Raw genomic sequence first — 26,952 nt, forward strand, 5'->3', positions numbered from 1 at the left:
TCAAACCCAGCAGTAAGACTGGAGAGAGACTAGGCAAGATTTCCTTTTGGCCACTCCCAGTTTTAAAGGCTTCGGCTGAGCTAAACAGTCCCTGGATCTCAGCACACAGGGCCAGTGTGACGTACATGTCTCCGCAGACCATCTCTCAAGCCAAGGTCTAACCACTCAGTATCTGAGGTACCCTTGCTGGCAGAGCTGTCGTCTGAAGGGCACCCCCTATCTAGAGGTCTGACTCATCATATCCCTGGGGAGATCTGTACTTTTGGTAAGTCTGTCTTTTTTCTATCAAAGACCAATCAAAAAAGGTTTCCAGAGTCATTGCTTATTTCTTTAGCTGCAATTACATGCAGACTTTACTCTGCACAAGCCTATTATAGATCAATTTCATTAAACAGACACTGATCTCAGTTGTTTGTTGAGTTCTTCACATAACTGTGTGTAGGAAAGAAGCAGTCATGGATAAATATCAGGACACAAATCTCCCCTTAGCGGAGAAATGGAACATTCCTATGAGGGATTCAAATTTAAACGAAACACTTTCTACCTTAGCATGTGGTATAAATATAAAGTGGCTGGTCAACATGACTGAGTTGCATATCATTGATTTCCATCCTGTCAGATATACTCATGAGTCATGTCTTTATGTGTTTGTGCGTGTGGTCAGTGAATTCCCTGAAGACGTGTTGTGTGACTCAACTCGCCTATCCAGCCAATCCAGAACACTTAGACATGGCCCCAAAAATAAAACAATGTGACCTCATTTTAGTATGAAGGATGGTGTGTTTAACTTTCAGTAGTCAAATCAGAAAAAATTGGATGAAAGTAAATGCTGTTGGCATGGTGCTGCAGAGAAAGCACAGAACTTAAAAGAGCACAGCAGTTGATGGAGCAAATAGCTCTGAAAATAGTCTGTTTCTTCAGTAGGAGGATGAAGTTAAGTTATGAAGACACTTTCAATGCGTTCTTTTTGGCATGTCAGTCATACTGTCGTGAGAACTCGGTTGGGAGGCAGGACACAGGATTAGATCCTGTTGTTTCAGGAGACAATGAAAGGAAAGGATAGCTTTTACACAGGAACACAGATATAGAGACTTTTGAAAACCTTACATTTTTGGAAGTGTTCTCTCCACTTTTATGATCAGAGAGAAGTTTATAAGCTTTCACTTATAAACATTTAAGGTTTTTTTTTTTTGAAAACTACATCTTGTGCACCTTTTCCGCAGCATGCAAAGAGTCAGACGACTTACACTGCTGAGAGCAATATATGAAAGTTCTGTTTTTTGATAGCATGTTTTTGCAATTAGTCTTTATATCTTCTCCTGGTTTCTATCTGACCAGGCTGTGGCGAGCATGGACTGCTGAGTGTGTGTGATTTTTTTCTTTGTCAGCAGACGGACTACGGGAGCTGCTGGGTACCCTGTTGCCAAGCCTCTCAGCCTGCCTGCAGTTATCGAAAGAGTAAAGATTGCTGATGTGTGACTTTATGCTGACTCTCTGAATCTTTCCTTTGCAGTTAGGACAACAATTGCAAATAGTCTAGTCTATCACAGATTGTCTTGGTATAAGTGAGTGTTTCACATACTGCCTGTCTACCTGTATTTCCCTTCAGGGAAAAGTTGAGCTTGTCTTATTTTATCCACTTTTCTTCAACGTCCACAATCTTTTGTGGGATCTGTTATTTTGTTTGCCCCAGTTCATTATCACAAGATCGGCAACTCAACAGTATTTTCATCAAGGACACTTCAGCAAGTGCAGTTATGTGAAAACACATTGTTTTGAGCACAGATCTTTAAATAATAGTGTTTCCCTTCACCATCCTACTCCCCAACTGGTTATGAGTTTATGAGACAACAGAATTCAATTCAATTCAATTCAATTTTATTTGTATAGCGCCAAATCACAATACAAATCATCTCAAGGCACTTTACAAAAACTAAAACTAAAAACCCAACAATTCCCTTATGAGCAAGCACTTGGCGACAGTGGAGAGGAAAAACTCCCTTTAACGGAAGAAAAAAACCTCCAGCAGAACCGGGCTCAGTTTGGGCGGCCATCTGCCTCGACCGGTTGGGGTGAGTGGATAGAGGAGAGAGACAATAAAACAATAAACAACAAATAGACACTGCAAGTTGGTGGGGCCAGTAACTGCACATCAGCGATAAACAGCTCCAGGACCAGGGACACCTGCAGAAGGTACAGAGAGAGAGAGAGAGAGAGGGAGGGAGAGAGCACAAACTAGGGGAGAGAGAGAGCACAAGGTTAGTAACATTCAATGGTGAATGGCCGGTTATTGAAGGTGATGGATGGACAAGCTTCACATCCCTCAATCAGCAAGGCAATTCTTAGCAGGCAAAGTGAAGTAGTAATGTCCCTCTAGATGACATACTGAAACAGTTGTTTCCTTAAACCTGCTCAGTGTGCAAGAAAAGGAAAGTGAGATTTTTAGAGTTCAAGTTCTAACCTGGGTGTTGCTCAAAGGCAGCTCAGAAAATGAATATTATAGCCTACTGTTATTATATCTCAAATGTTTTTTTTATACATCTGTAACAATTTACTGCTACCTATTTCTTTTCAGCAGCAAATTTCCATTGGAATGATTGAAGGATAGCAATGGCTCTTGAAGGCTCCTGTGAGTAAATGTTATTCACTTAAACTGCAGTTACTTACCTACCATTTCTCTGGGCTGCCAGTTCTGGTGAGGTCTGATATGATCATGACCTTTGACTTTTTTATATGTGACTCTGCTCAGGTATCCAGGATGACCTAGATGTCAAGGTGATGATGGCAGGGTCAACTCTGAGGAAAGTTAAGTCCCGCTCATGGAAGAAGCAGCGGCATTTCCGCCTCCTGGAGGACGGCATGACCATCTGGTACAAGTCCCGATGGGCAGGGAAAGGCCACTCCACATGTGAGTGTAGAATCATGAACATACAGTATATAAATAAACCATTATAAAATTGATCAGAGAGAGTAGTAAGTACAAGTGAATTAGGGGCTGCACTGGTAGTATAATGGCAAAGGTGCAATGGTCCCAGTTTAATTCCAGTCAAGCAGTGTATCACATTTCTCTCATTTACTGTGAACCTCAATATATTGTGAATAATTTCCCCTCAGGTTGCATGGAAACAAGATGTATACTGTTGAGGACAAAACTATTAGCCCTCCTATGAAATTTTAAGTTTATTTGAAATTTTTCCCAAGTCCTGTTAAACAGATCAAGGAATTTTTAACACAGCTTTTCCAAATATCCTAGTTATATTTTGGAAAAATAATATAATATACATTATATATATATTTTGGAAACAAATTTATTTCTCAAAATCCAAAAACCAAAATTATTATGCTGTGTATCCTTTTTACTGGAAAACAGCATGCAGTCATTTGTTGTAGTTTGTAACAAGTCTCTGACACATCTCCTGAGAAATACCAGCCCATTCTTCTTTAGCAAATCTCTCAAGTTCCTCCAGATTTGATGGGCCTCTGACATGGACCCTGGTCTTCATTTAACCCACAGCTTTTCAATGGGATTCAAGTCAGGGCTTTGTGCAGGGCAGTCAATAATGTTCACTTTGGTGTTCTGGAGGTAGTTCGTCACCTGGAACAACGTATGTTTTGGGTCGTTGTCATGTTGGAAGACAAAGCGACGACCCAGCCCACGTTTTGCTGCTGACTGCTTCAGGTTTTCTTTCAAAATCTGCACTTATCCTCCTTTCTTCATGATTCCTTCAACCTTGACGAGATTCCCAGTTCCAGACGCACTGAAGCATCCCCACAGCATAATACTCCCACCCAAGTGGAGTTTTTCTTGGCCTGTATCCTTGCAGTCTATTTCTATGCAGGCCTCTTGTGACTTCTTCTTCTTTGGCACTACAATTACTGACTGATGTTTTAGTAGTTGTTCTAGGGTCTTTAGACATATCTCTCACTCGTTTTCTTTCCAGAATCTTTGAAATCTTTCGCTTCCTACCTCTGCCAGATGTGTTCTGTAGTGTGTGGCTGTCTTTGAATTTCTTGATGATACTTCTCACTCTACTTTTTCACACTTGGAAACACTGTGATAACTTTGTATATCCTTCTCCTGTTTTGTATCCATCAACTATTCTTTCTCTCAAATCTAAACGGATTTCTTTTGTTTTTGGCATGATGCTTACTCAAGAGACAGCTCAAACCCTTAATGAAGTTTTTATACTGTGTGTAAAGTGTAGGACAAAGCCTCAGTTTTAACTTGACTCATTGATTGATTATAAGCTGTGAGCATTACAAAGTTAACGCACATGGTTACACGACAGTGGTTTGTGCTTTGGTTCAATAAAAAGGTCAGTTCTTAAGGGGGCTAATAATTTTGACCCTTGTAATTTTTCTTTTTTCTAAAATTATTTTGTTTTTGTGTGCAAATACAATTAGTTTATGCTTTCTAAAGAAAGCTAGTATGTTAAGAAGTGCTATGTTGAAAATCCCCTGCTCTGTTAAAAACACACTTGGAAAAAATTTGAAAAAAAAAAACCCTTAAAATTTCATAGGGGGGCTAATAATTTTGTCCTCAATTGTATATATGGATATACTAAGACTTGACCCCAAACCAACTTTATTGTTGTTTAACCAGCTTAATCTCTCAGAAACACAAGGATAATTTACCCTGTGAGATTTGTACTTTTGGTAATTATGAAAAATAAACAGAAGGCTAACGACAGATTACAGTAAATATATAAATCTAGCAAAGTGCAGTGCAAGCACCCACCCAACTGAGCACATTTCCTGCTCAACATATTTTCAAACTCGTTATAATACAGTGGCATAATTCTTCACCGACCAAACCATTTTAACCACACTTTGGTAATCTCTCAGTCTCTGTCACCGAGGTGGAGGCGGTGCGTGAGGGACACCAGTCCGAGGTCCTATTGAGCATCGCTGAGGAGTTCAGTGCTGACCTCTGCTTCACCTTGGTGTTTCACGGTCGCCAAGGTAACCTGGACCTTGTAGCTGAATCCCCAGAGGAGGCCCAGGCCTGGATTCAAGGAGTGCGCAAGCTTATTCACAGGGCTCAAACTATGGATGAGAAGGAGAGGCTAGACCAGTATCCTACTGTGACGTATCATACTGTTAGGAATTTCAGAAAAACAGTTATGTTTATCCTGGCTTTGGATGATAAGACATACTGGTTAATCATTTTGTCTTCTTTGAGCAAAGCTCCAACTAGTCCGACTAAATGTGCAAACCATTCTTTCTTATTTAAAACTGTGCAACCCATCAGATTATGTATTATTATTATAAGCGGATTTCTGATTTGCTAGTAGAGTTATCCAGTCCAGGGCTCCAGCAGATCCCTGTGACCCTGGTTAAGGAATAAGTGGGTATAGATAATGGATCAATGGAATTATCCAGTCCAGTGAGGATATTAACATTCATGAAGTTTCCATTGGAACGATTTAAGTTCTTTATGTTTGAGTTTGTATTCCACGAGATGTGTGAGGTGGAATTTCCCTCAGCCTCTTCTCAGATGGGTCTGGGATTGGTTTCAGAAAGCTGACAAGAACAAAGATGGGAAGATGAATTTCAAAGAAGTGCGGAAGCTGCTGAAAATGATGAATGTAGAAATGAATGAAGAGCATGCTCTCCATCTCTTCACGGTAGGATTTTGACATCTTTGCTTATTGGTAATCCCTGATGTCCTGTGAATGTACAGTCAGTGCTGCTCATTTTCACTATGATGACTTTTTTGATACTTGCTGTCATTGTCATTGAACTCCAAAATCAGAGGTTTGCTCAGGCTCCTTTTTACATGACATATTGCTGGCGGTGGACACATAGCTTACTAGGTTGTTGAGCAGAGTTAAGTTTTTCTCAACTCTTTATTTTTTGTTTCCAAAGCAAGACAGCTCTTCCGTTTTCATTCCAGATGGCAGACAAGTCACAGAGTGGCTCTCTGGAAATTGAGCAGTTTGTCCACTTCTATAAGATACTGACTCAGAGGGATGAAGTGTGGAAGGTGTTCCAGGACTACTCTGGAGATGGAGAGAAGTTAATGTTGGAGGAGCTGGAGAATTTCCTTAGGGTGGAGCAGCAGGAGGGAGAGCAGAGTGCCCAGCATGCTCAGGAGCTCATTGACTCCTATGAACCATCTGAATCAGGTAAAGGGCATTTCCAGTTGCTCATGTATTGAATGCTGAAGCAAAATACCCTTTAGAGGTATGGTTGATAGAAAAAATAGCAAAAATTTTAGAAATCCATTATTACTGCAATTTTTTTTTCTTTTTGATAAAGTAAACTCAGATTTTGCTCTTCACCTGTATGTGTATGCGTACCCGCTGTGCAGCCAAGAAGGAAGGTGCTATGTCACTAGATGGTTTCCAGATGTACCTGTGCTCCCAGCAGGGCTCCATATTTAAACCTGAGCACCGGGATCTATACCAGGACATGAGCCAGCCCCTCAGCCACTACTTCATCTCCTCCTCACACAACACCTACCTCTTGGAGAACCAGCTGCGAGGACAGAGCAGCCTGGAGGCATACATCCAGTGGGGACTGCTGCACACACTTTGCAAATGCTTCATATATAATAGCACAATAGGATAATAAAAGGGTTGCCAGAGACATTAGACAACAATTTATCTGGTGTACTTCCGAAAGATAATTAGCTAAGCTGACAGGGGGATGGGATGTTAAAGTTGAAGTTTCTCCTCCTGGGAAAAACCTAAAAATCATGTTTCCAGTACTAAAAGACAACACAAGGTTTTCAGTATATTTACTTTAAGTCACTGAAGTTTTGCCATTGTCCGAAACTTTATTTTCCACAGGCAAAGTAATAGATGCAGTATTAAGTGGAAATTCATTAATGAAAAAGTAGCATAAAAGTGTTCTTTTGATCAAATCAATGGGCATAACCTACATTTGTGTGTGTCTAGGGCTCTGAAGAGAGGCTGCCGATGTGTAGAGGTGGACTGCTGGGATGGCAGTGATGGGGAGCCAGTCGTATATCATGGTCACACTCTGACATCCAAGATTGTCTTTAAAGATGTAATTTCCACAATCAAAGAGTATGCCTTCAAGGTGGGCAGCAAAGTTACTGTTTGCCTATAAAGGGTCGTTCACTTGAATTACACAAAACAACATCATAGCATCAATCAGACTATGATATTAAGTTTAAATCCTCATGTCTTTCAATAAATATTTACATTAGTTGGACTGTCCAAACTAGCCTGGACATTGTTTCAGGGATCAATATTGCTGTTGAGCAATTCTAATGGAATTCTGCTTACCTCCATTTTGTTGGGGTGTTATGTTATAGCTCAAGATCTGGACAAATAAAACCAAATGCATGCTTACCACTGGAGTTAATTGAGAAATGTCCTACAAATTACACATGCAACAGTATCTCTGTCCCCAGAGAAGTGTTAAACCCAGACAGAATGGCTGGTAACCCTCCCTGCCCCAGGAATCTGCAGACTGACCTACATGGAAAACAACCAGGAACATCTCATGTGTTTCCACTTCTTCTCTGTGTTATTCTACTCAAATAGTCCTGCTCAACTTTAGGAAGATATAATGGAAACTATATACAATACTGTTGTAATAACTGTAATACTTCTCATTTTTCCTTGTTTACTAGAGCTGACTTGTCTTCTTCCTGTCTGACAGGCATCAGACTTCCCAGTCATCCTGTCCCTTGAGAATCACTGTAGTGTAGAGCAGCAGACAATCATGGCTGAGCACCTAAGTCAAATCTTGGGTGACATGTTACTGACCACACTTCTGGATGGACAGGTCCCACAACAGCTTCCATCTCCTCAGGTTAGAACCTGTTTGTTTTTTGCTTTGTTTTTTTTTTTTTTGCCAAATGTGCTTTTTAAGGTGAGATACATCAGAATTAATTTTCTTTCAGTCTGTTATGGAACTTCTATAAAGAGCACAAAATCTACAGCGCCAGTGATGACATTGACATCTATTAATGTTCTATTTATTTTAGTGTTTTTCTTTAAAATGGGAATGTGTATAATAGGCAAGATGCTTTGTCTTAAACATCAATCAAGTTATATGTAATTTCTAGTTATTGGAATAAGAGTTAACTTCAGTCACACCAGGGACTCTGAGAGGCAGTATTGCTAATTGTAAATTGTTATGGTGGTGGTGGTGTGATGGTGAAGGAGAAGAGGCACAGGACCCAAATGCAGGAAAATGTCTTTTATTCCCTGGATCCATCAGGCTCCGGCACAACAGAGAACACACTCTGAACACAAATACTAAAACTGCCGTCAAGGAAACTCCACCACTTGGCTTCAAATAGTCCACAAATAGTCTCGCCAACTCTGGCACCAAACTCAAACACACAGGACTAATGTGAGCAAACAGTAATCCTCCAACAAGGAACAAAAGATGTTTTTAACAAAGAACAATCAAACACAAATGTAACTAATCATACTCATGAACATAAAGCTACCTATAACTGAAATAGGAGACGCAGGAAACTCAGAAACCAAAATAAAAGTCCAAACAGGAAACCAAAATATCTAACCATAGCAGTAAATAAAACTAAACATTAAAGTACATTTGGGCAAGTACTGGACAAAATGCAGCTGTGCAACTTTGCCATGTTGTTAGCATGGTTAAAAATAAATTGATCATGGATATCAGAAGGCCTCAGAAAATTACCAACAATTACTGTGTGTGTTAAAATGCATTATACCACATTTGGTGAGTACATAGTATGCACAACTGCACTCAGCCATGTCATTAGCTGCACTCTAGTAATATATGGTTCGCTAGATAAAAATCTTGGGCTGTCGGGGCCAAATATAGTGTAACTATTTTTTAATCCCACATTTCCATATAGCACTGTGTTCACATAGACGTTTTAAAGATAAATGTTTTATCTTCCACCCAGTTCTTAAAGCAACTTTCAAACTCTTTCCATTAGAGCACTTAGGAGATCAATGCTAACTTAAAGTAATCACACATAAATGTTCCATTGAGTTTTTGCCAATTAAATAGTACCTTGGTGCATTTAGTTAGGAGACAGCAAAGTGCAGGAAGACAGAGCACCTTCATTAGCAGTCTGGGTACTGAAGACAATATGTATTGATAATAGTGACATATGAGTTTTCTGTCAGGTTGGTCTATCCTATAATCCCAGCACCCATTCAGCATTGTAACTGCAGTTTGAGTGAATAACATGTGGAACAATATGGATTTCTTTCTGATGAAATGGACTAGTGGACATTACAGTAGTGCTTTCACGATCCTATCCCTCTTTACTGGTGCTCATTCCAGGAACTCAAGGGGAAAATTCTGCTGAAAGCCAAGAAGATTGGTGGATTTGAAGACTGTCTGGATGAAACCATGACAGATGAAGTTAGTGATGAGGAAGACATCGCCAACGGTGATGCTGAGAGCCCAACTGTAGAAAACCCACCTGCTGAGTGTATGAACGAGAATGACAAGGTAGGTGCATGTAGCACTTTTTCTCTCTGTTCAGTCCATGAGAGACTGTCTTTCTTTTAATGTTGTTAAACCAGGTGTTTTCAGTGGAAGTGAAGAAAGACAGTATCCAGTATATCAGAGGGGGTGTTAGCAAGACTGGAATTAAAGGATCTTGATAGTAAAGAGAGACAGGAAACTGGGAGGGAACAGGAGAGACAGGGAGGCGAGACTTGAGGGAAAGAAGGGAGATAGTGAAAAGAAACAGGAAACAGGGATATTTGAAAGAAGAATGATATGGGGCGAAGAAGAATGACAGTGAAGTAAGAATTTAAAATAGCATCCATGTGCTTCTTATTAGCCCATGGGAAAAAAACAACTCTGTGAAAATATCTATTAAAAAATGTCTGCTTTTTATATTTAAGTGAGCAAGTCAACCGAGAACATGTGATTATCAAGGCTGTGCTTACAGTGTATACATTTTCACAGTGCATCTACAGCAATTCCCTGCAGGGCAGTGGGCAATTAACTGGATGCATTTGTGGCTTTAATCATTTAATTAAAGCTGATGAGGCAGAGAGGGCAAATTACACATGTAAGAATATCTCTTTTCAGACTGGTAACATAGCAAATTACAGGCCAGCAATCAGATAATAATTACTCCATAACTGGTCCACAGCTAACATTTAATTTTAACCAAATTTTTAAAAATGTAAATTAAATGGAATTATCCAACAACTAAACAAAATTACACCCTGGACAGGTCACCAGTCCAATTAAATGTTAATATTTAGCTATTTACTTACTGGCTTCTAACTGATAGGATTACCTCCAAACTATCTGTCTGCTGCTCATCTTAGATATAATTCATATATAATGGGAATAGGATTTGCTCATCAAATGATTTTGCATTTTATTTACCCCTTTTGCAGATATCCAAATCCAAACTGTCAAGGCAGCTGTCAGATCTGGTGGTTTACTGCAAGAGTGTGCACTTCCATGGCTTTGACCATGCTCGTTTACATGCCAAATGCTATGAGATGTCCTCATTCTCCGAATCCAAGGCCAAGAGGCTAGCTAAGGAAGCAGGTAGCATGAATGCGAGGGAACAGAAAAGAGTGGTAACCTATTCAATCATAAGTGGATGTCATCTTCCTCAGACCAAAGTATATGTTTTTATGACTATATGTTACACGTTTAACATCATTTTGAATGATTATACCATTTATAACTGCATCAGCATTACAGATAGATAAACAGGTTGATTTCTCAGATTTCTCATTATCTCTATAAACCTTTCTTCAGGGACAGAGTTTGTGCAGTACAACACAAGGCAGCTTTGCAGGATCTACCCTAGTGGATTAAGGACAGACTCCTCCAACTACAACCCACAGGACATGTGGAATGTGGGTTGTCAGATAGGTGAGTGGAAGAATGCATTCTGCTGATTCATCTTAATAGCAATCAACTTTTAAATCTTTTAACCACCAGCATGTTCTGATATCCACAACACTGTAGCTTGATTTATGTTTGACATGAAAACGTAGTTGCATGTAATGCATGCTACAGGTATTGTAGCATGTTTAATAATTATGCCTTTTGGAGTATAATTAAACTGACCATAATGAAGACTACTTAATTCTTTGGGTCCTGAACAGGACCAGTACCGTTAAATAGTGCAGCTTAGATTTCAAAACATGAATAGCGATTAAACTGAAGTTGTAAATTTTGAACAACTGGATATCTAAACCCAGAGAGAAGTGAACAGTCCAGTTATTTAAGGATTACCTGAATGGATATAGACTTTTACTCTGTGTATTTAGTCCAAAGAGTATCTCTCCTTACATTAATGTATCTGATTATTGGTACGATAATAAGGAGAGGGCAGAAAGCAACTTAGGATGTAATTATAAGTGATAAATAAATAACTAATTGGGTAAGTGTTGGAGGATGTCTCAAACCTGTTGAAGAACTTGTTGAGTTCATTGGTTCTGTCCACATCACCCATTGGTGCCTGGTTGTTCTTTTTTGTTTAGCCAGTGAAGTTGTTAACTCCCCTCCACGCCTCTCTGATGTTGTTGTTGTAGATTTTTCTCTGTTTTTTTTTTTTGTAGACCTCTCTAGCCTGCTTTAATCTCCTCTTCAGCTCATGTTGGACATGTTTGAGCCTTTCTTTTTTCTCCATCTTTAAATGCCTCCTTTTCTGGTTAAGGATTGCCTTAATGTCACTAGTGATCCGGGATTTTTAGATGTTTCTTAGTCCAGAAAATCATGTGGTAAAACCAACCACAATAATTACATTATATCTAATCTTTCTCAAAGTGGCTCTGAACTTCCAGACAGCTGGTCTGGAAATGGATCTGAATGATGGGCTGTTCAGGCAAAACCACTGCTGTGGTTACGTCCTCAAGCATGACTTCATGAGAGACGGCAACACTCAGTTCACTCCAGAGAAACCTGAGGAGCGGAAAGACTACAGACCACTCCGGTTATCCATACAGGTTTAAAACTACTGTTGGTTTATAATGGTAATAGGTAGCTACTACTGTTAGTGTAAATATCAGGAATAATGAAGCAGAAAATTTGTCAGAGTGTAAGAAAGAAAAATGTCTTTTCTGTATAGTATTCTGTATGTGTGTTTATCAGGTGATAAGTGGACAACAACTGCCGAAGGTGAATCAGAAAGAGGGCTCTATTGTAGATCCCCTGGTCAGAGTGGAGATCTATGGGGTGCCGCAGGACCAGGCCAAGGAAGAGACCAGTCACATTAACAACAATGGTGAGACAGCTCATATGTTATATAATTAGTAAAAGTGTCAAAACAATAGGATAAATGGACAAACTGAAAAATACAAGTCCAATCCCAGCTGAGAATGTTTATCTCTGGCCTCTGCAGGGTTTAATCCAGTGTGGAATGAAACTCTGAATTTCATCATCCACACCCCTGAGTTGGCCCTGGTTCGCTTTGTGGTAGAGGACTATGATAAGGCATCCAGGAATGACTTCATTGGACAGTTCACCCTTCCATTTACATGCATCCAAGCAGGTGAGCAGGTTGCATAGTGAGCTAAAGTACAAAGCACGACACTGAAACTGCCCAGCTTATAGCTCACTACAATATTTATCAAATATTTAGATAAACTCTTAGGTTACAGGCACACTCCAGATTTACTCAGTACCACTATGTTAAAAAGCATACTCAATCAGAAATCTTCTGCTACTTTCCAGGATATCGTCACATACACCTGCTCTCTAAAGATGGAACAGCTATCCCTCCTGCATCCATCTTTGTCAACGTCAGCATTACAGAGCTAACATGAAGACATCAAATCTGAGGCTATGAAGCCAGAGGTCATCTCAGGTCTCCATAAACCTGACAAGGAATTTGACTATTTGAACAAACCCAAAATTGGGTTGTGGTCACTGGCCAGGCTAAAATAGGGAGTTATGTATGAAACAGTTTAAAATAACTTGTCAGTTCTTACACCTAATGTGCAATTTTAAGTAAAGTTTTCATGGAAGTATTTTCCACAAACTTTTTAATGTTAATTATCTAGTAACATAGAACATGAAGGACTGCTGCATGTGTATGATGCTGTAATGTATCAATTTGCTTTTAAATATACTGTACATCTGGAAGTACCTGCACAGTAAAGTGTACGGTCCACAGTTTTAAAATAACAGAAATTCAAATGCCAAATATTAGTATTAAAATGCTATTATCAAACTTACTTATGGCTTTGCATCATGTTTTGTACTCTGATACTAACGTAAATGGTCTTATACTTGTATAATGTTTTTCTTGACTCAAGTGCATTCAAAGCACTTTTACACTATTTGCCTATTCACACACACAATCAGTCGCACATTGATAGAACAGCCACCAGTGTCTTGGCCAAGGACACTTCAACACGTGAACTAGTGAAGCCAGGGATTGAACCACCAACCTTTTGGTTCGTTGCTGACCTGCTCAACTACCTGAGCTTCTATGTAAATGTATGCATACTGTTTATAGGCCTGTAAATACATGTGAGACATTTTCTGAATGGTTCGACGCCAGTGAATAAAATTCACATTTGAATAATTTATTGTTCATTTATTCACAGTATAATGTACATTATCAAAAAACATCAGAGTAACACACACAGTGCTTCAGAGACACAACACTGACCTATTTTCCTAGAGAAGCACCCAGCTAAGGAGATACGCTGTAGAGTTGTTTTAAAGTTACTAGCTTTATTCTGTAGTTAGACAAAAGTTCTTACAATTTTCTCAGACATTGCACACTTCTATGGTATAAACTTATTAGACAGTAAAGTGTAGGAATTGTACATACTATTATTAAAGTTCATAAGTATTTTAGTCAAGATAACAAGACCACGTTGAACCACGTCACTGTAAGTTTAGAATTTACTTTGAGTACTTGTTTTTGTTCCCAAATTAGGATGTCAGCGATTTATACTCACATGATTTACATGGTAGGCTCCACCAGATCACAGTGACCCTAAATAGGAATAAGCGGGTATAGATAATGGATGGATTTACATGGTTGGGATCAGCATGAAAAAGGCACCTTACACAATGTGTGTTAACAAATTTCTGTCCCCAGAGTAATACCAGGTGTTCAATCCATATTCTGTCACTTGAGAATAAATAGTTATGTGATCTATTAATCCTTTATAGTACAATGACATTAAGTGGTGAAATATATTGACTGTTAACAGTGATGGGCTTCTTCTATAATACTGAGTCATCTCTTCTGTTATATCTCACTATCTTCCCCTTTTTGCACAACCTCTTCATCTCCTTCACTGGCTCTTCCTTCCTCCTCCGCTTCTGCTGCTCTCTCATCCAATGTCCCCTGCAGGGCCTCCCTCAGGGTCAGGCTAACAGCTTCAGAGTCCCTCACCACTCCCTGCTCTACCGACATCTCTGGGTGGTGTCGCTGCAAATGTTTGACCACTTGGAACTTCTGTTTGGCCCTGTAAGAGCAGTGGCAGCAGCAGAAAGGTTGCTGCTTGGTGTGAGAGAGGTAGTGATGTCTGAGACCTGCCGGCCACCGGAAGGTCTTGTGGCACAATCCACATGCGTATGGCCGACCTTCACTGTGCTGCCGCTGGTGGGTCTTCAGTATGAAACTTGTCTTGAAGGCTTTACCACATGTTTCACAGACATAAGGACGCACGTCGCAATGCTGCGTGTCCCGGTGGGCACGTAGGGCATCGGCTCTGTTAGTGCGGTAGTCACACTGATCACAGCCATACGGCTTCTCTCCTGCACAGAACAAAGGTTTAGTTTTTCCCAGGAGTATAAAATTTTTAATGCTAACATACATATACATTACACTTAACAAATCCACAGAAAGTTGCTGTACAAACTACCAGTTAAACACCCTGTCACACATACATTATTTGACTGGAGGTTTTGTTAAAATGGAGGCTGTTAACAGAGGAACATTTTTCCATTCAAGTAGCTTTCTCATCTCAAAATATACCTAAATATTATAATCATTGACTTTTGTCTTGTTGGCACCTGTGTGTTTGGTCATGTGGTACTTCAGCTGGGTGGCCCACTTGCACTTGTAACCACATTCTGGACAAAGGTACTTCTTCTCTTCTTGATGAACCCTCATATGGAGCTGTGGTAGAAGTAATTATAAAAGTCAGGAAAATAATAAAATGTAGTGTTTGTATTGTGCATTGACGGTAATCCAGCCATAGTTCTTGTTTTACCACCAAAATTAGAAAAACTACTGAAGCAGTGAAGCTGAGTAAAAAGGGTTTAAAGTTTTTCAGTTGGTTGTCAAACTATGAAAAGGTTGTAACTCCAATCATCTCAATTGCTGCCACTATAGGCAGCAATACAATACTATAAATATTTGCCACAGAACCTACGTAATACTGAAAAAATAAAGATGCCTTCAATGAATGCAAGGGGAAATTGCAGTATCTGCAAACCAATATATTCACCAATCTTTCCTACCTGTTAGAATTTAAAAATAACTTATATAATAAAAAAAATTTCTATTTACACTCAAAAATTTCCTACTTATTTAAGAGATGAAAAACTAAAAAGGATGAGTTGTATCTGAACCAACTAAATATTCCATGCTGCTAATGAAATACACTGGTGTAAAACAAACAAAACACTTTCAAGAAAGTTTGAGTTAACTTTGCACTTACCTTTAACCTAGATGGATCAGTGCAGGTGTAACTGCACTGCTCACAGCTGTAAGGCTTCTCCCCAGTGTGTATGCGAACATGCCACGTGATCTTCTGCTTGTTTGGGGTTGAGTACTCACAGTCTGTGCATTTGTACAGACGCTTGCCTCCATGTGAACGGAGATGCTGCTCTAACACCAGCTGGTGCCGACAAGCAAAACTGCAAGTGCTGCACTTAAGAGGCTTGTTCTCTACAGGTCCCTCCTCATGTTCATTGAGAAGGTGCTGAGCTAACAGCTGCCTTGTTTTGGCAGCAAAGAGGCACAGCTGACACTGATGTGTCAGGTGGGTTCTCTGATGAAGCAACAGGCTTTCCTTTGTGTCGAACGACTCCTGGCATGTGGTGCACTTTACCTGAGTGTGCTTGCATTGTTGGTGGCTCTTCAGTGTGATCTCACTGCTGCATGAATAGTCACAGTACTTGCATGAGAAACGGGCTTGGAGCTGGTGCCTACGTTTACAGTGGTTTCTTAATGCAACCTCGGAATTAAAGCGAGAATCACAGTGGGTGCAAGGATGCTCTAACTCTCCTGTGTGGCATCTGAGGTTGTGCCGTCTTACATCATCCAGCGTGTAGCCACTGAAGTCACACAGTGAACAGAAATGTGTAGGATGTTTGTCATGGATCCGCATCTTGTGCTGATGCAGTTTGGTCACAGCCCCAAAGGTTTTGTCACACACATTACACTTGTGACGACCGACTCCTGTGTGAAGTGATTCGTGCTCTTCCATGCGATAGCGCCTTGTGGTACTGAAAGGACAGTATCTGCAACGGTGAGGCCTTACACCTTTGTGTTTGAGCGTAACATGTTGTGCCATGCATCTTTCCTGCTTGCAGGTGAAAGTACAGTGCTGGCAATGCAAATGTTTAGGTTTAGCCACACCAAACTTCTTTCTGTTATGAACGTATAGGACATGGTGAGTCAAAGTCATTTTAGATTTGGCTATAAAAGAACACCTGGTACATTGGACCTCTCCTGGCTTCATGCAGCCTCTGTTTTTGTGGCTGTCTAGTGCTCTTTTCTGGTTGCACCTAAATGCACAGCTTGGACAAGCGAAGATCTGAAGTTTCTTGAAAACTTTCTCAGCGCTTTTTAAGTGCTGATCCTCCAAGCCATCTTTTTCTTTGACAGGCTCACTACCACACTCATCATCCACTTCTGAAAGGATCTCATTCTCTCTTTTCCTGAAATCTTTTTGCTGTGACACACTTCTGTCTTTAACTTTGCTTAACCGTTTTCTCATAAGCTTGATGTTTAAAATCCTATTTATTTGTGTTTTTCTGTTTGTGTTCTGCTGATATCCTGATTCACTGGATGCAGGGGCATTATTATCAAAGCCTTTGCAGATTGTTAAATGAGATGCAAACAGCTTCTCTGCTTGATGGAATTCTTGGTGATCCGAATCTGTAGCTATCTTATTTTGTGAAGACAGAAGCTCTGTTTGATCAGAATTTCTTTTCTCGGTCAGCAGTTTGGATTCTTCCTTACCCTGATCAGAGCTCCACTCTGTAGTAAAATATGTGTTTGGACTGAATACATATGCCCTTGTTTTTTGAGGAAGTGCTGGGCACTTCTTTGAAAGATGACTATCAAGACCTCGTCTCTGTTTGAACTGTGCCCCACAGGTCTGGCACTTGTGTTCCTTTACTCTTCCATGGCACAAAGCCTGGCAGTGGTACTTTAAAGCAGTCTCCTTAGAGGTTACATAAGAGCACTTATCGCAGTGATAAACATTTTTTGTTGGCACCACAAGCATCTGCACCTGTCCCTCCAAAATCATGGCTTCTGCTTTGTCCTTATTGTGGTTCTTCATGGCTTTCAGACGGACCTCAGATTCTAATGGCTGATTTTCATCATGTGGCAAAGTAGAAGTGATTGTGACATCATCACTTTCCACCTCAGGTGTCTGACACTTCCCAGACTGAACTGTTTGACTGGTTGAAATATTCTGGGCCTCATACCCATTATCTAAGTCACTTGGTTGAATCTCTTTATGAGGCACTGCTTCATTATCTTCGTCTGATGAACTAGCAGATGAGAAGTCTGCCTTTTCATGCGATGTATTAGACTTGGCTGCCCTTGGAGGTGCATTTATACGGTTTTCTACTGCATTTTGCAGTGAGTGAGTTTGATAATCTGTGGTGGATAATGTTGTTAAAACAAGAGTACAGTAATCCTCTGGATTGTTCACAGGAGGATTTTCTGAAATAGCTTCATTAACCTTTTGAGAAACAACGTCAAAAACATTCACTGTATCAGCAGTTTGCATTCCGGGTCCAGTTTCGTTGCTTGGACTGTGATCTGAGGCAGAAGAAAGATCCAGCTGTTCTCTTTGAGATGGTGGGGATGGTTCAGTCAATTGTTCTGACTGCTTGTGAGCTGTGGAGGGCTTATTGTAAAAATCCTGCAGGGTCCCAGTTGAGTTCCTCTCCTTCTCCTTTGCAGCATAGTTCTCTAGCCATGCTTTGTCCCCAGGTACATACCCATGAACTTTCCTCTTGTGCAGGAAGAGGCTGATGTTACTGAATGAGAAATAGAAACAGAGGGCACAGCGAAACTCTTTCAACTTGGTATGTTTGCAGTTCTCATGATTTTGAAGTGCTTGTCGGTAGCAGGTAGTGTATGTGCAGTATTTGCACTTATAAACAGAGGGCTCTTTCTCCTCTCCTGAATGTTTGGCTACCATGTGATTGCGAAGTTCAATTTTGCGCTTGCAGGCATAAGCACAGATCTCGCACATGAGTGACTTGGCCTGATGTCGTAGTTTGTGGCTGTTTAGCTGATCCATGCGGTGACAACGATATGGGCATTGATCACACTGGTACCTGGAGAAGAAAGGAAGCATAGTCATAACAGAAGCAGAACATATGGAAAACTATGTCCCCTTGCTCTAGTCAAACAAATAGCAAAGAACTTAGTATGTACATTTTTAATATATACTTCAACTGATTATTGCATGCTATTTCTAGAAATAAAGGGACATAACTGAAAAATAAAGAGTAGTTAAACCCGCTGTAGCAAATGTTACATGTTACTCCATGTTGCATAAAAACATCACTCCATCCATCATCTATACCCACTTATTCCTAACCAGGGTCACGGGGATCTGTTGGAGCCTATCCTAGCTCTCTTTGGGTGAAAGGCAGGGGTCCACCCTGGACAGGTCACCAGTCCATCACAGGGCCACATAGAGACAAACAACCTCACACACTCACACTCACTCCTATGGGCAATTTAGAGTCACCAATCAACCTGACATACATGTTTTTGGACTGTGGGAGGAAACTGGAGTACCTGGAGAAAACCCACACAAGCACAGGGAGAACATGCAAACTCCACACAGAAAGACCCCTGCTGGGTTACAAACCCAGGACCTTGTTGCTGTGAGGCAACAGTGCTAACCACTAAAACACCGTACTGTCCTGCATAAAAACAATCTGGCAATTTTATCTGTTCTCATGTTAATTAAAAAGACACTTAGGTGCAGCAGAAACAAGCTGTAAACTCTTAAGATAACATATTTTATAATAATAAACATAATATTCGCAGAACAATTGCTCGTTTATACATCTAGCAAATGTAAAGGAACATTATCATTCATCAGTCATGTTTCAGCTTAACTTTAAATCTAGGTGCAATTTTCACTCTCATTTGAACTCTGTTGTACCTGAGGTCTCCAGCATGTTTCCTCATATGAACATTCAGATAATGCTTCCATTTAGTGACATATCCACAGTCAGCACACATAAAGTTCTTGTTGTCTGAGTGAGTGAGCATATGTTTAGACAGGTAGGACTCATCACGGCACCGAAAGTCACACAGGCTACACTTGTGGGGCTTCTCACCTTTAGAGAAGAAAAAAAATAATTTGGAGAACTAACGTCAAAAAGTAGTAGCTACACCAACAAATGTACAAGGACAAAAGCAAAGAGTGAGAATATAAAAGGGTGGAAATTGGATGAGAACATTAAATTTACTCCATCCTCACCACTATGCATCAGCATGTGTCTCTTCAGTCCACGTTTATGCGAGGTCATGTAGCCACACTGAGAACAGCGATGGATCTTCTCATTAGCGTGCAAATGCCCAATATGCTGTTCAAACTCAACAGGGTTGAATGTGACAAATGGGCAAAAGTCACAGGAAAGCTTGTCATTCCCCAGGTGACCTTGCCGCTGGTGCCGGAGGAGAACAGTTTTATTGGAACAAGAGAAATCACACTGTGAGCAATGGTAGGCTAGGTGTGTCCGATAATGAGCCTCCATGTCTGTCTCTTTTTGAAAAATGGCACTACAGGCATGATGACGACATTCTACTGCCTTGACCCCATGCACTTCAATACTGTGTCTAAAAAGTTCTTTGCGCAGTGAACCCTGGAAAGAACAACCATCTTGGAAGCAGGTCACTGGTTTGGTGTCCGGTAGAATGTTGTGTGTCTTCATGTGAGCTTTAAGTGACCTGCTTTGATGAAAGCCTTTACCACAGGTGGGACAAGGATAGCTGTGACCCTTTGTGTCACCTTCCACCTCATCAGCATGCACACTGAGAAGGTGGCGACGGACTGCGCTTCGCTCCACAGCTGAATACTCACACAGGTGGCAATGGTGAACTTTTTCACCTGCCTCACGGAGCCTATGTACGTGTAGCTTGCTCTTGCTGGTGAAGTAACGGTTGCAGGTGGGACACTGGAGATTGGGGTCGGGAAAATGTAAATGGAGATGCTCCTGTAGGTGGGAGCGCATCTTGAAGCAGCGGCGACACATGGGGCAGGTGTGCGTACGATACATGTGCTCTGCACCCTCTGCAAGGTACTCTGATGGACAAAAACATTTGACATGAAATGAAACTCAAAAATAAAACTAATTTTGCTTGTCATTGGTTTCTTCATTGAATTAACAGTAAACTACTGGACACCATTATCATTGCTTACTGGAACAGGGTAATAGAATGAAGCCATTGTTGACTCTTAGCCACACCAGTTTAACTGTGTAAAAAACTGCAGTTATGTAGTCTGCTGCAGGTACAATAACATATTTTAAAACTGCTTTTGTAATCCTATGGAATTAATTAAGTTTTATCTTATTTTATCTGCTGTTATTACAGCAGCACATTAAAGCTAATGGCTTTGGATGGACATGATCATTAATAACAAATGGGTGCGATGCTCATTTGTTTACATTATTTTGGCCATGTAGTGTAGCATGGATATACATCAGTGACACAGTGGACACCCGTGCAGGACCATTCATCAGCTGTATAGACTGCTGGAGTCAGTTAGTCACTCTGTTCAGGTTTGCATTGGTAGTAGGTCATTTACAGTATTTTGTTGATAGCAACATATCTCACTCACATGTCCTGGAATTTTTTTTTTTTCCATTTCAAATAATGTTTATTTAAAAATATATTTTTACTACTAGTCGTGCATTATCTCTTCCTCGATATTGGGGGATGTTTACTGTTGCCATACTGTTGCCACTTCTCTGAACTTCATGGTTTCACATATGTAAAACTGACGAGTGCTTGCTGTAATCTACCAAGCAGATTGGTGTTCATACCTTTGGATGACAGTGGTGCTGTGTCCACTGCTGAAAGGCCACCTCTCTCCATCGCCTTTCTCACTCTTTTAATACTGTGCACTTCCCTCTCAAGTGCTTCCTTGTGCCCATATTCTGGCAGTGGTAATGCACAGGCTCGCTTGGATTTCAGTTTTCTTTTTGGTCTGTTAGACACTTGAGGCTGATTGCGTCCACTGGTGCATGCTGCTATGGATGCAGTCATGTTATCTATGAATAGATTTACCAAGTTTTTAATGTAATCTACTTATGAGGAGTTACATTTGAGAATTCTGAGTTTGTGTAATATAACAATCTCCTAGCAGTGTAAATTTACCTTGAGTGCAAGCTGGAAGATGTTTGTGCTCCAAGAAGTGGTCACTTAGGTCTTTCTCATTTTCAGTAGCAAACTGACACTGAAAGCACCCGAAGGGCATGTGGCCCCTCGGGTGTCTTTCCATCTCAGCCTGTGTGAGGAAGGAGGCTGTGCAGGACTAGAAGGTTCTGGAGATAAAAGTGAGACTGTGTGTGGACGTCAAGTGAGCTTGATATTCTTGGCGGTCTGTGCTGCTGAAGGGGCAGTTGTGCTCAGTGCAAGGGAACAGGTCTTTTGGGTCAAGCCGACTGTGAATGACATTAAAGTGGTGTTTCAGAGCACCTGGCTTGGCAAAGGCCTCACTGCACTGGGAGCACTGGGAGCCATCCAGCTACCCTTTACTGGATGGAGAGGCCAGCCTTTTCTAACAGGGGTTGGAAGTAAACATGTCACTGTCTAAGAAACTGAGTCCACACTTTTCACATCGAATATATGTACAAACCATTATTCACGCAGGTTTTATCTGTAAACCTTCATCTATTGTATCCACGTCACAGTGACTTGTAACAGTATGCAGACACAACTACAAATCCCTAACACAGTTATACACAAAGACACACATTCACTACGTTAACTACTTACAGTAGAAACTGAAAGTCGACCTACTGCCCGTCTCCTCAGTGCCTCCAGCCTCTAACACGATCCGTTCACACATATACCGCTCTTTACGCTAAATACACCTGGACTGCTTACAGGGCTCTTGAATCCACGGCAGCGCTAAGTGACAGTATTTGAAGCTCCACGTTGATAAAATCAACTTACTTAATAATACCGCATCGCCATGGACGTTAACGCTGATAAGGCTAACGTTAGCTTCCTGTAATTTTGGTCGCAAACCAGTTTCTGCTGGTAATTAATGTGACTGCTGAGGGCGATGCAGTCTACAATAAAACTGCTATAGCCTACTTACTATAACTGCGACATTTTTGTAACTCAGCTTAGCTTGCGAGCAAAATTATTTTTAGGAGAGAGCTTGTACGGCAGAGGACCAATTGTTTAACAGGCGAGGAGTCGGAGTGATATTTAAGAAACACAGGAAGTCTAGTAGAGGTCGCTCCCATTACTGTAGCCCATTCATGCTGCAGCACATGGGCTTTGCTGTGTAAGAGCAGCATACTGAGCAGATATATGGACCGTGGAGCCGCCACCGTCCTCCGTGCTTATTGCGTAAGATGAAGACAGACAAGGCTACTCCGCCGGATGTTAATTATTTAACGGTAGATACACAACCAAACCTGCAGACACTAGGTTAGCAGCCAGGCTGTGAGTCTTCAGCTGATAAGGGTGACAGGTGTCCTTCATTTACTAAGACTGGACTATCGCGCACATCTGCCAATGGGCCTGAGTTTCGTCTGTAGATCTGTGCTCTTACACAGTGTTGGAGCATCTGCATCGAGTCTGAAGCCACAGCAGTAGTTGGTGCAGAAATCATCACCATGCCCCTGTCAGACTTTGTGGACGGGCTGAAGGACAACCCGTACTTTGGAGCTGGGTTTGGACTGGTTGGGGTCGGAACAGCGCTGGCGTTGGCTAGGAAAGGTGCCCAAGTGGGTATGGTGTTCTTCCGCAGGCACTACATGATCACACTGGAGGTCCCTAGCAGGGACAAGAGCTACCACTGGCTGCTGAGCTGGATCACAAAGCATGCCAGGCACACTCAGCACCTGAGCGTGGAGACCTCCTACCTGGCACATGAGAGTGGACGGGTTCACACGCAGTTTGACTTCCACCCAAGCCCTGGGAACCACATTATCTGGTCAGACCAATTCATTAGAAATGGCTCTTTAAACCTAGTTTGGCATGGTACCACTAGGTTTGAGATATATGGCATAAAAATGCAGACATATCTACATATACTAATCTTCTTGACCTATTGTGGTCTGCAGGTATGGAAGGAAGTGGATCAGGGTGGAAAGGACCAGAGAGAAACAGATGGTGGATCTGCACACTGGCACCCCTTGGGAGTCTGTCACATTCACAGCTTTAGGAAGAGACAAACAAATCTTCTTTAATATCTTACAAGAAGGTATGGTATGGTCTGCGCACTATACCTGACAGGCTATATATGTTGTATGCTATACATGTAACTTTTGTTGTGCCCCTTAGCAAGAGAACTGGCCCTGAAGCAGGAGGAGGGACGGACAGTAATGTACACAGCCATGGGTGCCGAGTGGAGGCCCTTTGGGTTTCCACGGCGACGCAGACCCCTCAGTTCTGTGGTCCTGGAAGCTGGTGTGGCTGAGAGGATTGTAGACGATGTGAAGGAGTTCATTGGAAACCCCAAGTGGTACACAGACAGAGGTAAAACCTGCTGGGGCTCAAGCCTGTGCATTTTATGGAAATTTGCCTTTTAAACAATGACTTAGTATGAAGCTTCACATCTGCATGATGATTGTCACACTGTAGTGACAGGGCCTGAAACCAGTTGCTACCTGAAATGTGTATTGTAGTATGCTTGCATTATAATGGCAGTATACAACAGTCAAATGTGCAAAAGCCACAGGAATTGTCCTACATTATGTTTAAATTGTAGGACAAATTGCTCAGTATGGCAGCATTTTCAGTTATTTTGTGGTGGTTATCTGGATGCATCTGGATTTTTATTGTTGTGCATGTAGGTATTCCCTACAGAAGAGGATACCTGCTGTATGGACCTCCGGGATGTGGAAAAAGTAGCTTCATGTGAGTGTGGCATAATTTGAAAGTTTTACCCTTCCTATTGAGAATAAGTGTAATCAGAGATGAACTAGGTCATGTATTACTTCATATATCAAACTCTGTGTATATCTGCTTTTTGTGACTGTCTGTATTTCAGCACAGCACTGGCAGGCGAGCTGGGCTACAGCATCTGTCTGATGAGTCTCAGTGACCGAACCCTGTCCGATGACCGTCTGAACCACCTCCTGAGTGTGGCACCACAACAAAGCATCATATTGTTGGAGGATGTTGATGCAGCCTTTGTCAGCCGAGAGCTCCTTCCCACAGAGAGTAAGTATGCAATGTACGCAGTAAGTATGCAGTGAGTAAGCATTATGTTCTAAGGTACCTTATAAAGCTGTAAATGTTTCATTCTGACTTGAGGCACTTTCAAATTACTTTTCCCTGGCCCTGCAGACCCTTTGGCCTACCAGGGAATGGGAAGACTGACCTTCAGTGGTCTGCTTAACTCTCTGGATGGAGTGGCTTCATCAGAGGCCAGAATAGTTTTTATGACCACCAACTTCATTGACAGGTACTGGCATTTGTGAAAAAACACAAAAACTAAAATGTCTTCAAATAAAATAAGCATACAGTAAATTAAACTAACTAAAGCTGACTAAGTGTAATGTGAAAGATGTTGCTTACAAACCCAGAGAGAATTATCACCCAGCTCTAGTTCCCCAGAGGTCCACCATTCTGTTTTGGTTTTCCACCTTACTGACACTGCTGTCCTGACTCTACCTCCAGTCCTAGACAGCAGCAGTTCTCAGTAAAACACCAGATAAACCCAGTATACACTACCTGCCCCAGCAAAGCAACCAAAGGCATGGCTAATCTATGGCTACCTATATGTGTTACATTGCACTAGTGAGTTTCAGGTACACTGAGTGTTTTTGGTGACATTCATTTCCAGTTGTTTGCACACAGGTTAGATGCAGCACTGATCCGACCTGGCCGCGTAGATCTGAAGCAGTACATTGGCCATTGTACACACTGGCAGCTGGCCCAGATGTTCCGGCGGTTCTACCCAGAGGAGCCTGCTTCTGAAGGAGAGCGGTTTTCAGAATGTGCATTAGCTGCACACTCTGAAATCAGTGCTGCTCAGGTGCAAGGACACTTTCTGTTGCACAAAATGGACCCTGCAGGGTCTATAGACAATGTTGCCCAAATAAAAGAATGATAGGAGTGGAAGGTGTTTGGATACTGATGACTGAATGAATAAAAATCTGAAAATGTGAGAAAATTGTTTTTGCATTTCCAGTTAAATTGATATTAATACTAAGATGGATAGGATTTAATACCATAGATTGTAGCTTACAGCGTAGGATCAAAAATGATTTTTTTACATTTAAACTTTATGTATACTGGATAGCTTGACTATGTTAACATAAACAAAAAAGAAAACACTTAAATGGTACAAACAGTGAAAGCAGTTGCATGCAGGCAGAGAATGAAGTAAGTGTCCAGCTGAAAAGTTAGAAAGCCAGAGGAAACAACCATTAGTGTTTTACACAAATGTAGTGTAGCTGAATCCTGTTGTAGCTTCTCTTCAGTAAATTATCATATGTGATGTGGAAGCTAATATGGACATTGTCATGCATCTCAAATATGACCTTCCTTTAAGTAAGAACTTTTAAACTGTAGCACAATTGTACAAATGAAAGAGTAACATTACCATACATTTGAGTGATTTACCCATTAGTTGACTGAATTAAGCAGTATTACTGTTTGTTAGATGCAATAAGTTTCACTATTACATCACTAAGACAGTAATTAGCAGAGATGGTAAAAGTATTCGCATTCTATACTTAAGTAGAAGTACAGATACTTGTATGAAAAAAGACTGGTAAAAGTAGAAGTACTGACTCAACTTCTTTACTAATAAATGTAAGAAAGTACATGGTCTGAAATGTACTTAAGTAAAAAAGTAAAAATGTTTTTTTGCTGTCAATAATACACAATACATCTTTTGATAACTCCACAAAACTAAAAAAGCTCTGACACAAAAAAAGGAAATTCCTCTTTTTTTATTAACAACCTGCACAGTGCTGGTACAGGAAACAAAACACATTCACCATGAATCATTCTTGAACAGTTCTTTTAAATACGACCATGGATGGGGGATGTCTTGCTTTTCCGAATCTGCTGCATCTTCATCTGACTCGCCAACACTTCCTGGATCCCTTTCTTCCTCTTCACTGCAAGTTTTCTCTCTATCATAAACTGTACACTCACTGGATTTCCCTCTAGTTACGTCTTTTACGTCGTGTTGTCATCCGTGGAGGTTGAAAGAGTAACAAGCCTGTTTTGATAATGTAAGGAGTAGAAAGTACTATTATACTTGTACTTATATTTGGGTTTAAATGTAGGGAGTAAAAGTAAAAAGTCGTCAGAAAAATAAATACTCAAGTAAAGTACAGATATCTGAAAAATCTACTTAAGTACAGTAACGTAGTATTTGTACTTTGTTACTTCCCACCTCTGGTAATTAGTTACTGGTTCAGATTACATTAGTTACCTTTAGATAATCAGACATGTAAACAAATCTCCATGTTGTTTCTGACTGCAATAAGTAACTGTAATAGTGTTAAGTAACGTGTTATAATGCTATGAAAGCCAATATTATTACCTAACGTGTAACCAATGCACGTGTTGTCCCCAACACTCAATATGACTTTTCAGCTATTTAA

At 40.8% G+C, this 26,952-nt stretch overlaps 3 protein-coding genes across 10 annotated transcripts; 2 read left to right on the forward strand and 1 right to left on the reverse strand.

Annotated features, from left to right (window-relative positions):
• Positions 1–5: 5 nt before the first annotated feature.
• plcd4b (phospholipase C, delta 4b) lies at positions 6–13,142 on the forward strand. Of its 6 annotated transcripts, none has more exons than XM_026295936.1 (17): positions 6–265; positions 1,389–1,458; positions 2,576–2,629; positions 2,750–2,908; positions 4,846–5,074; positions 5,498–5,627; positions 5,897–6,128; positions 6,314–6,515; positions 6,903–7,047; positions 7,636–7,788; positions 9,265–9,435; positions 10,344–10,500; positions 10,717–10,833; positions 11,734–11,912; positions 12,058–12,190; positions 12,308–12,457; positions 12,640–12,731. In XM_026295936.1, the coding sequence occupies exons 3-17, from the start codon at positions 2,611–2,613 to the stop codon at positions 12,729–12,731; spliced, it is 2,268 nt and encodes a 755-aa protein (XP_026151721.1). In that variant the 5' UTR covers positions 6–265; positions 1,389–1,458; positions 2,576–2,610. The 6 variants fall into 6 exon arrangements, with proteins under 6 accessions (XP_026151721.1, XP_026151720.1, XP_026151718.1 ...); XM_026295935.1 differs by having other exon boundaries at positions 1,392–1,458; XM_026295933.1 differs by lacking the exon at positions 1,389–1,458.
• A 350-nt stretch (positions 13,143–13,492) lies between these two features.
• Positions 13,493–22,567, reverse strand: znf142 (zinc finger protein 142). Of its 3 annotated transcripts, none has more exons than XM_026295513.2 (8): positions 22,145–22,567; positions 21,524–21,810; positions 21,190–21,417; positions 19,623–20,447; positions 19,302–19,479; positions 15,594–18,459; positions 14,944–15,049; positions 13,493–14,685 (listed from the first exon to the last, which is right to left on the reverse strand). In XM_026295513.2, the coding sequence occupies exons 2-8, from the start codon at positions 21,645–21,647 to the stop codon at positions 14,174–14,176; spliced, it is 4,839 nt and encodes a 1,612-aa protein (XP_026151298.1). In that variant the 5' UTR covers positions 21,648–21,810; positions 22,145–22,567; the 3' UTR covers positions 13,493–14,173. The 3 variants fall into 3 exon arrangements, with proteins under 3 accessions (XP_026151298.1, XP_026151299.1, XP_026151300.1); XM_026295514.2 differs by having other exon boundaries at positions 21,524–21,926; XM_026295515.2 differs by lacking the exons at positions 21,190–21,417; positions 21,524–21,810.
• Positions 22,542–25,500, forward strand: bcs1l (BC1 (ubiquinol-cytochrome c reductase) synthesis-like). Its single transcript, XM_026295517.2, has 7 exons — positions 22,542–23,318; positions 23,449–23,588; positions 23,669–23,863; positions 24,181–24,244; positions 24,378–24,550; positions 24,677–24,794; positions 25,190–25,500. The coding sequence occupies exons 1-7, from the start codon at positions 22,999–23,001 to the stop codon at positions 25,440–25,442; spliced, it is 1,263 nt and encodes a 420-aa protein (XP_026151302.1). The 5' UTR covers positions 22,542–22,998; the 3' UTR covers positions 25,443–25,500.
• The last annotated feature ends 1,452 nt before the right edge of the window (positions 25,501–26,952 follow it).

The sequence above is a fragment of the Mastacembelus armatus genome, chromosome 21, assembly GCF_900324485.2.
Source record: "Mastacembelus armatus chromosome 21, fMasArm1.2, whole genome shotgun sequence".
In the NCBI taxonomy this organism is placed as follows: domain Eukaryota; kingdom Metazoa; phylum Chordata; class Actinopteri; order Synbranchiformes; family Mastacembelidae; genus Mastacembelus; species Mastacembelus armatus.

What these genes read in the sequence shown, in the direction of transcription:
- plcd4b (XM_026295936.1), top strand. An exon ending in GTATGAACGAGAATGACAAG is followed by an intron (nt 9,436 to 10,343) that starts GTAGGTGCATGT and finishes CCCCTTTTGCAG; the next exon opens with ATATCCAAATCCAAACTGTC. An exon ending in GAGGCTAGCTAAGGAAGCAG is followed by an intron (nt 10,501 to 10,716) that starts GTAGCATGAATG and finishes ACCTTTCTTCAG; the next exon opens with GGACAGAGTTTGTGCAGTAC.
- znf142 (XM_026295513.2), bottom strand. Translation starts at nt 21,647, where the DNA reads ATGGAAAGACACCCGAGGGGCCACATGCCCTTCGGGTGCTTTCAGTGT. An exon ending in AGCACCACTGTCATCCAAAG is followed by an intron (nt 20,448 to 21,189) that starts GTATGAACACCA and finishes TTTGTCCATCAG; the next exon opens with AGTACCTTGCAGAGGGTGCA. An exon ending in CCACATGACCAAACACACAG is followed by an intron (nt 14,686 to 14,943) that starts GTGCCAACAAGA and finishes TGTTCTGTGCAG; the next exon opens with GAGAGAAGCCGTATGGCTGT.
- bcs1l (XM_026295517.2), top strand. Translation starts at nt 22,999, where the DNA reads ATGCCCCTGTCAGACTTTGTGGACGGGCTGAAGGACAACCCGTACTTT. An exon ending in CAAGTGGTACACAGACAGAG is followed by an intron (nt 23,864 to 24,180) that starts GTAAAACCTGCT and finishes TTGTGCATGTAG; the next exon opens with GTATTCCCTACAGAAGAGGA. An exon ending in ACCACCAACTTCATTGACAG is followed by an intron (nt 24,795 to 25,189) that starts GTACTGGCATTT and finishes GTTTGCACACAG; the next exon opens with GTTAGATGCAGCACTGATCC.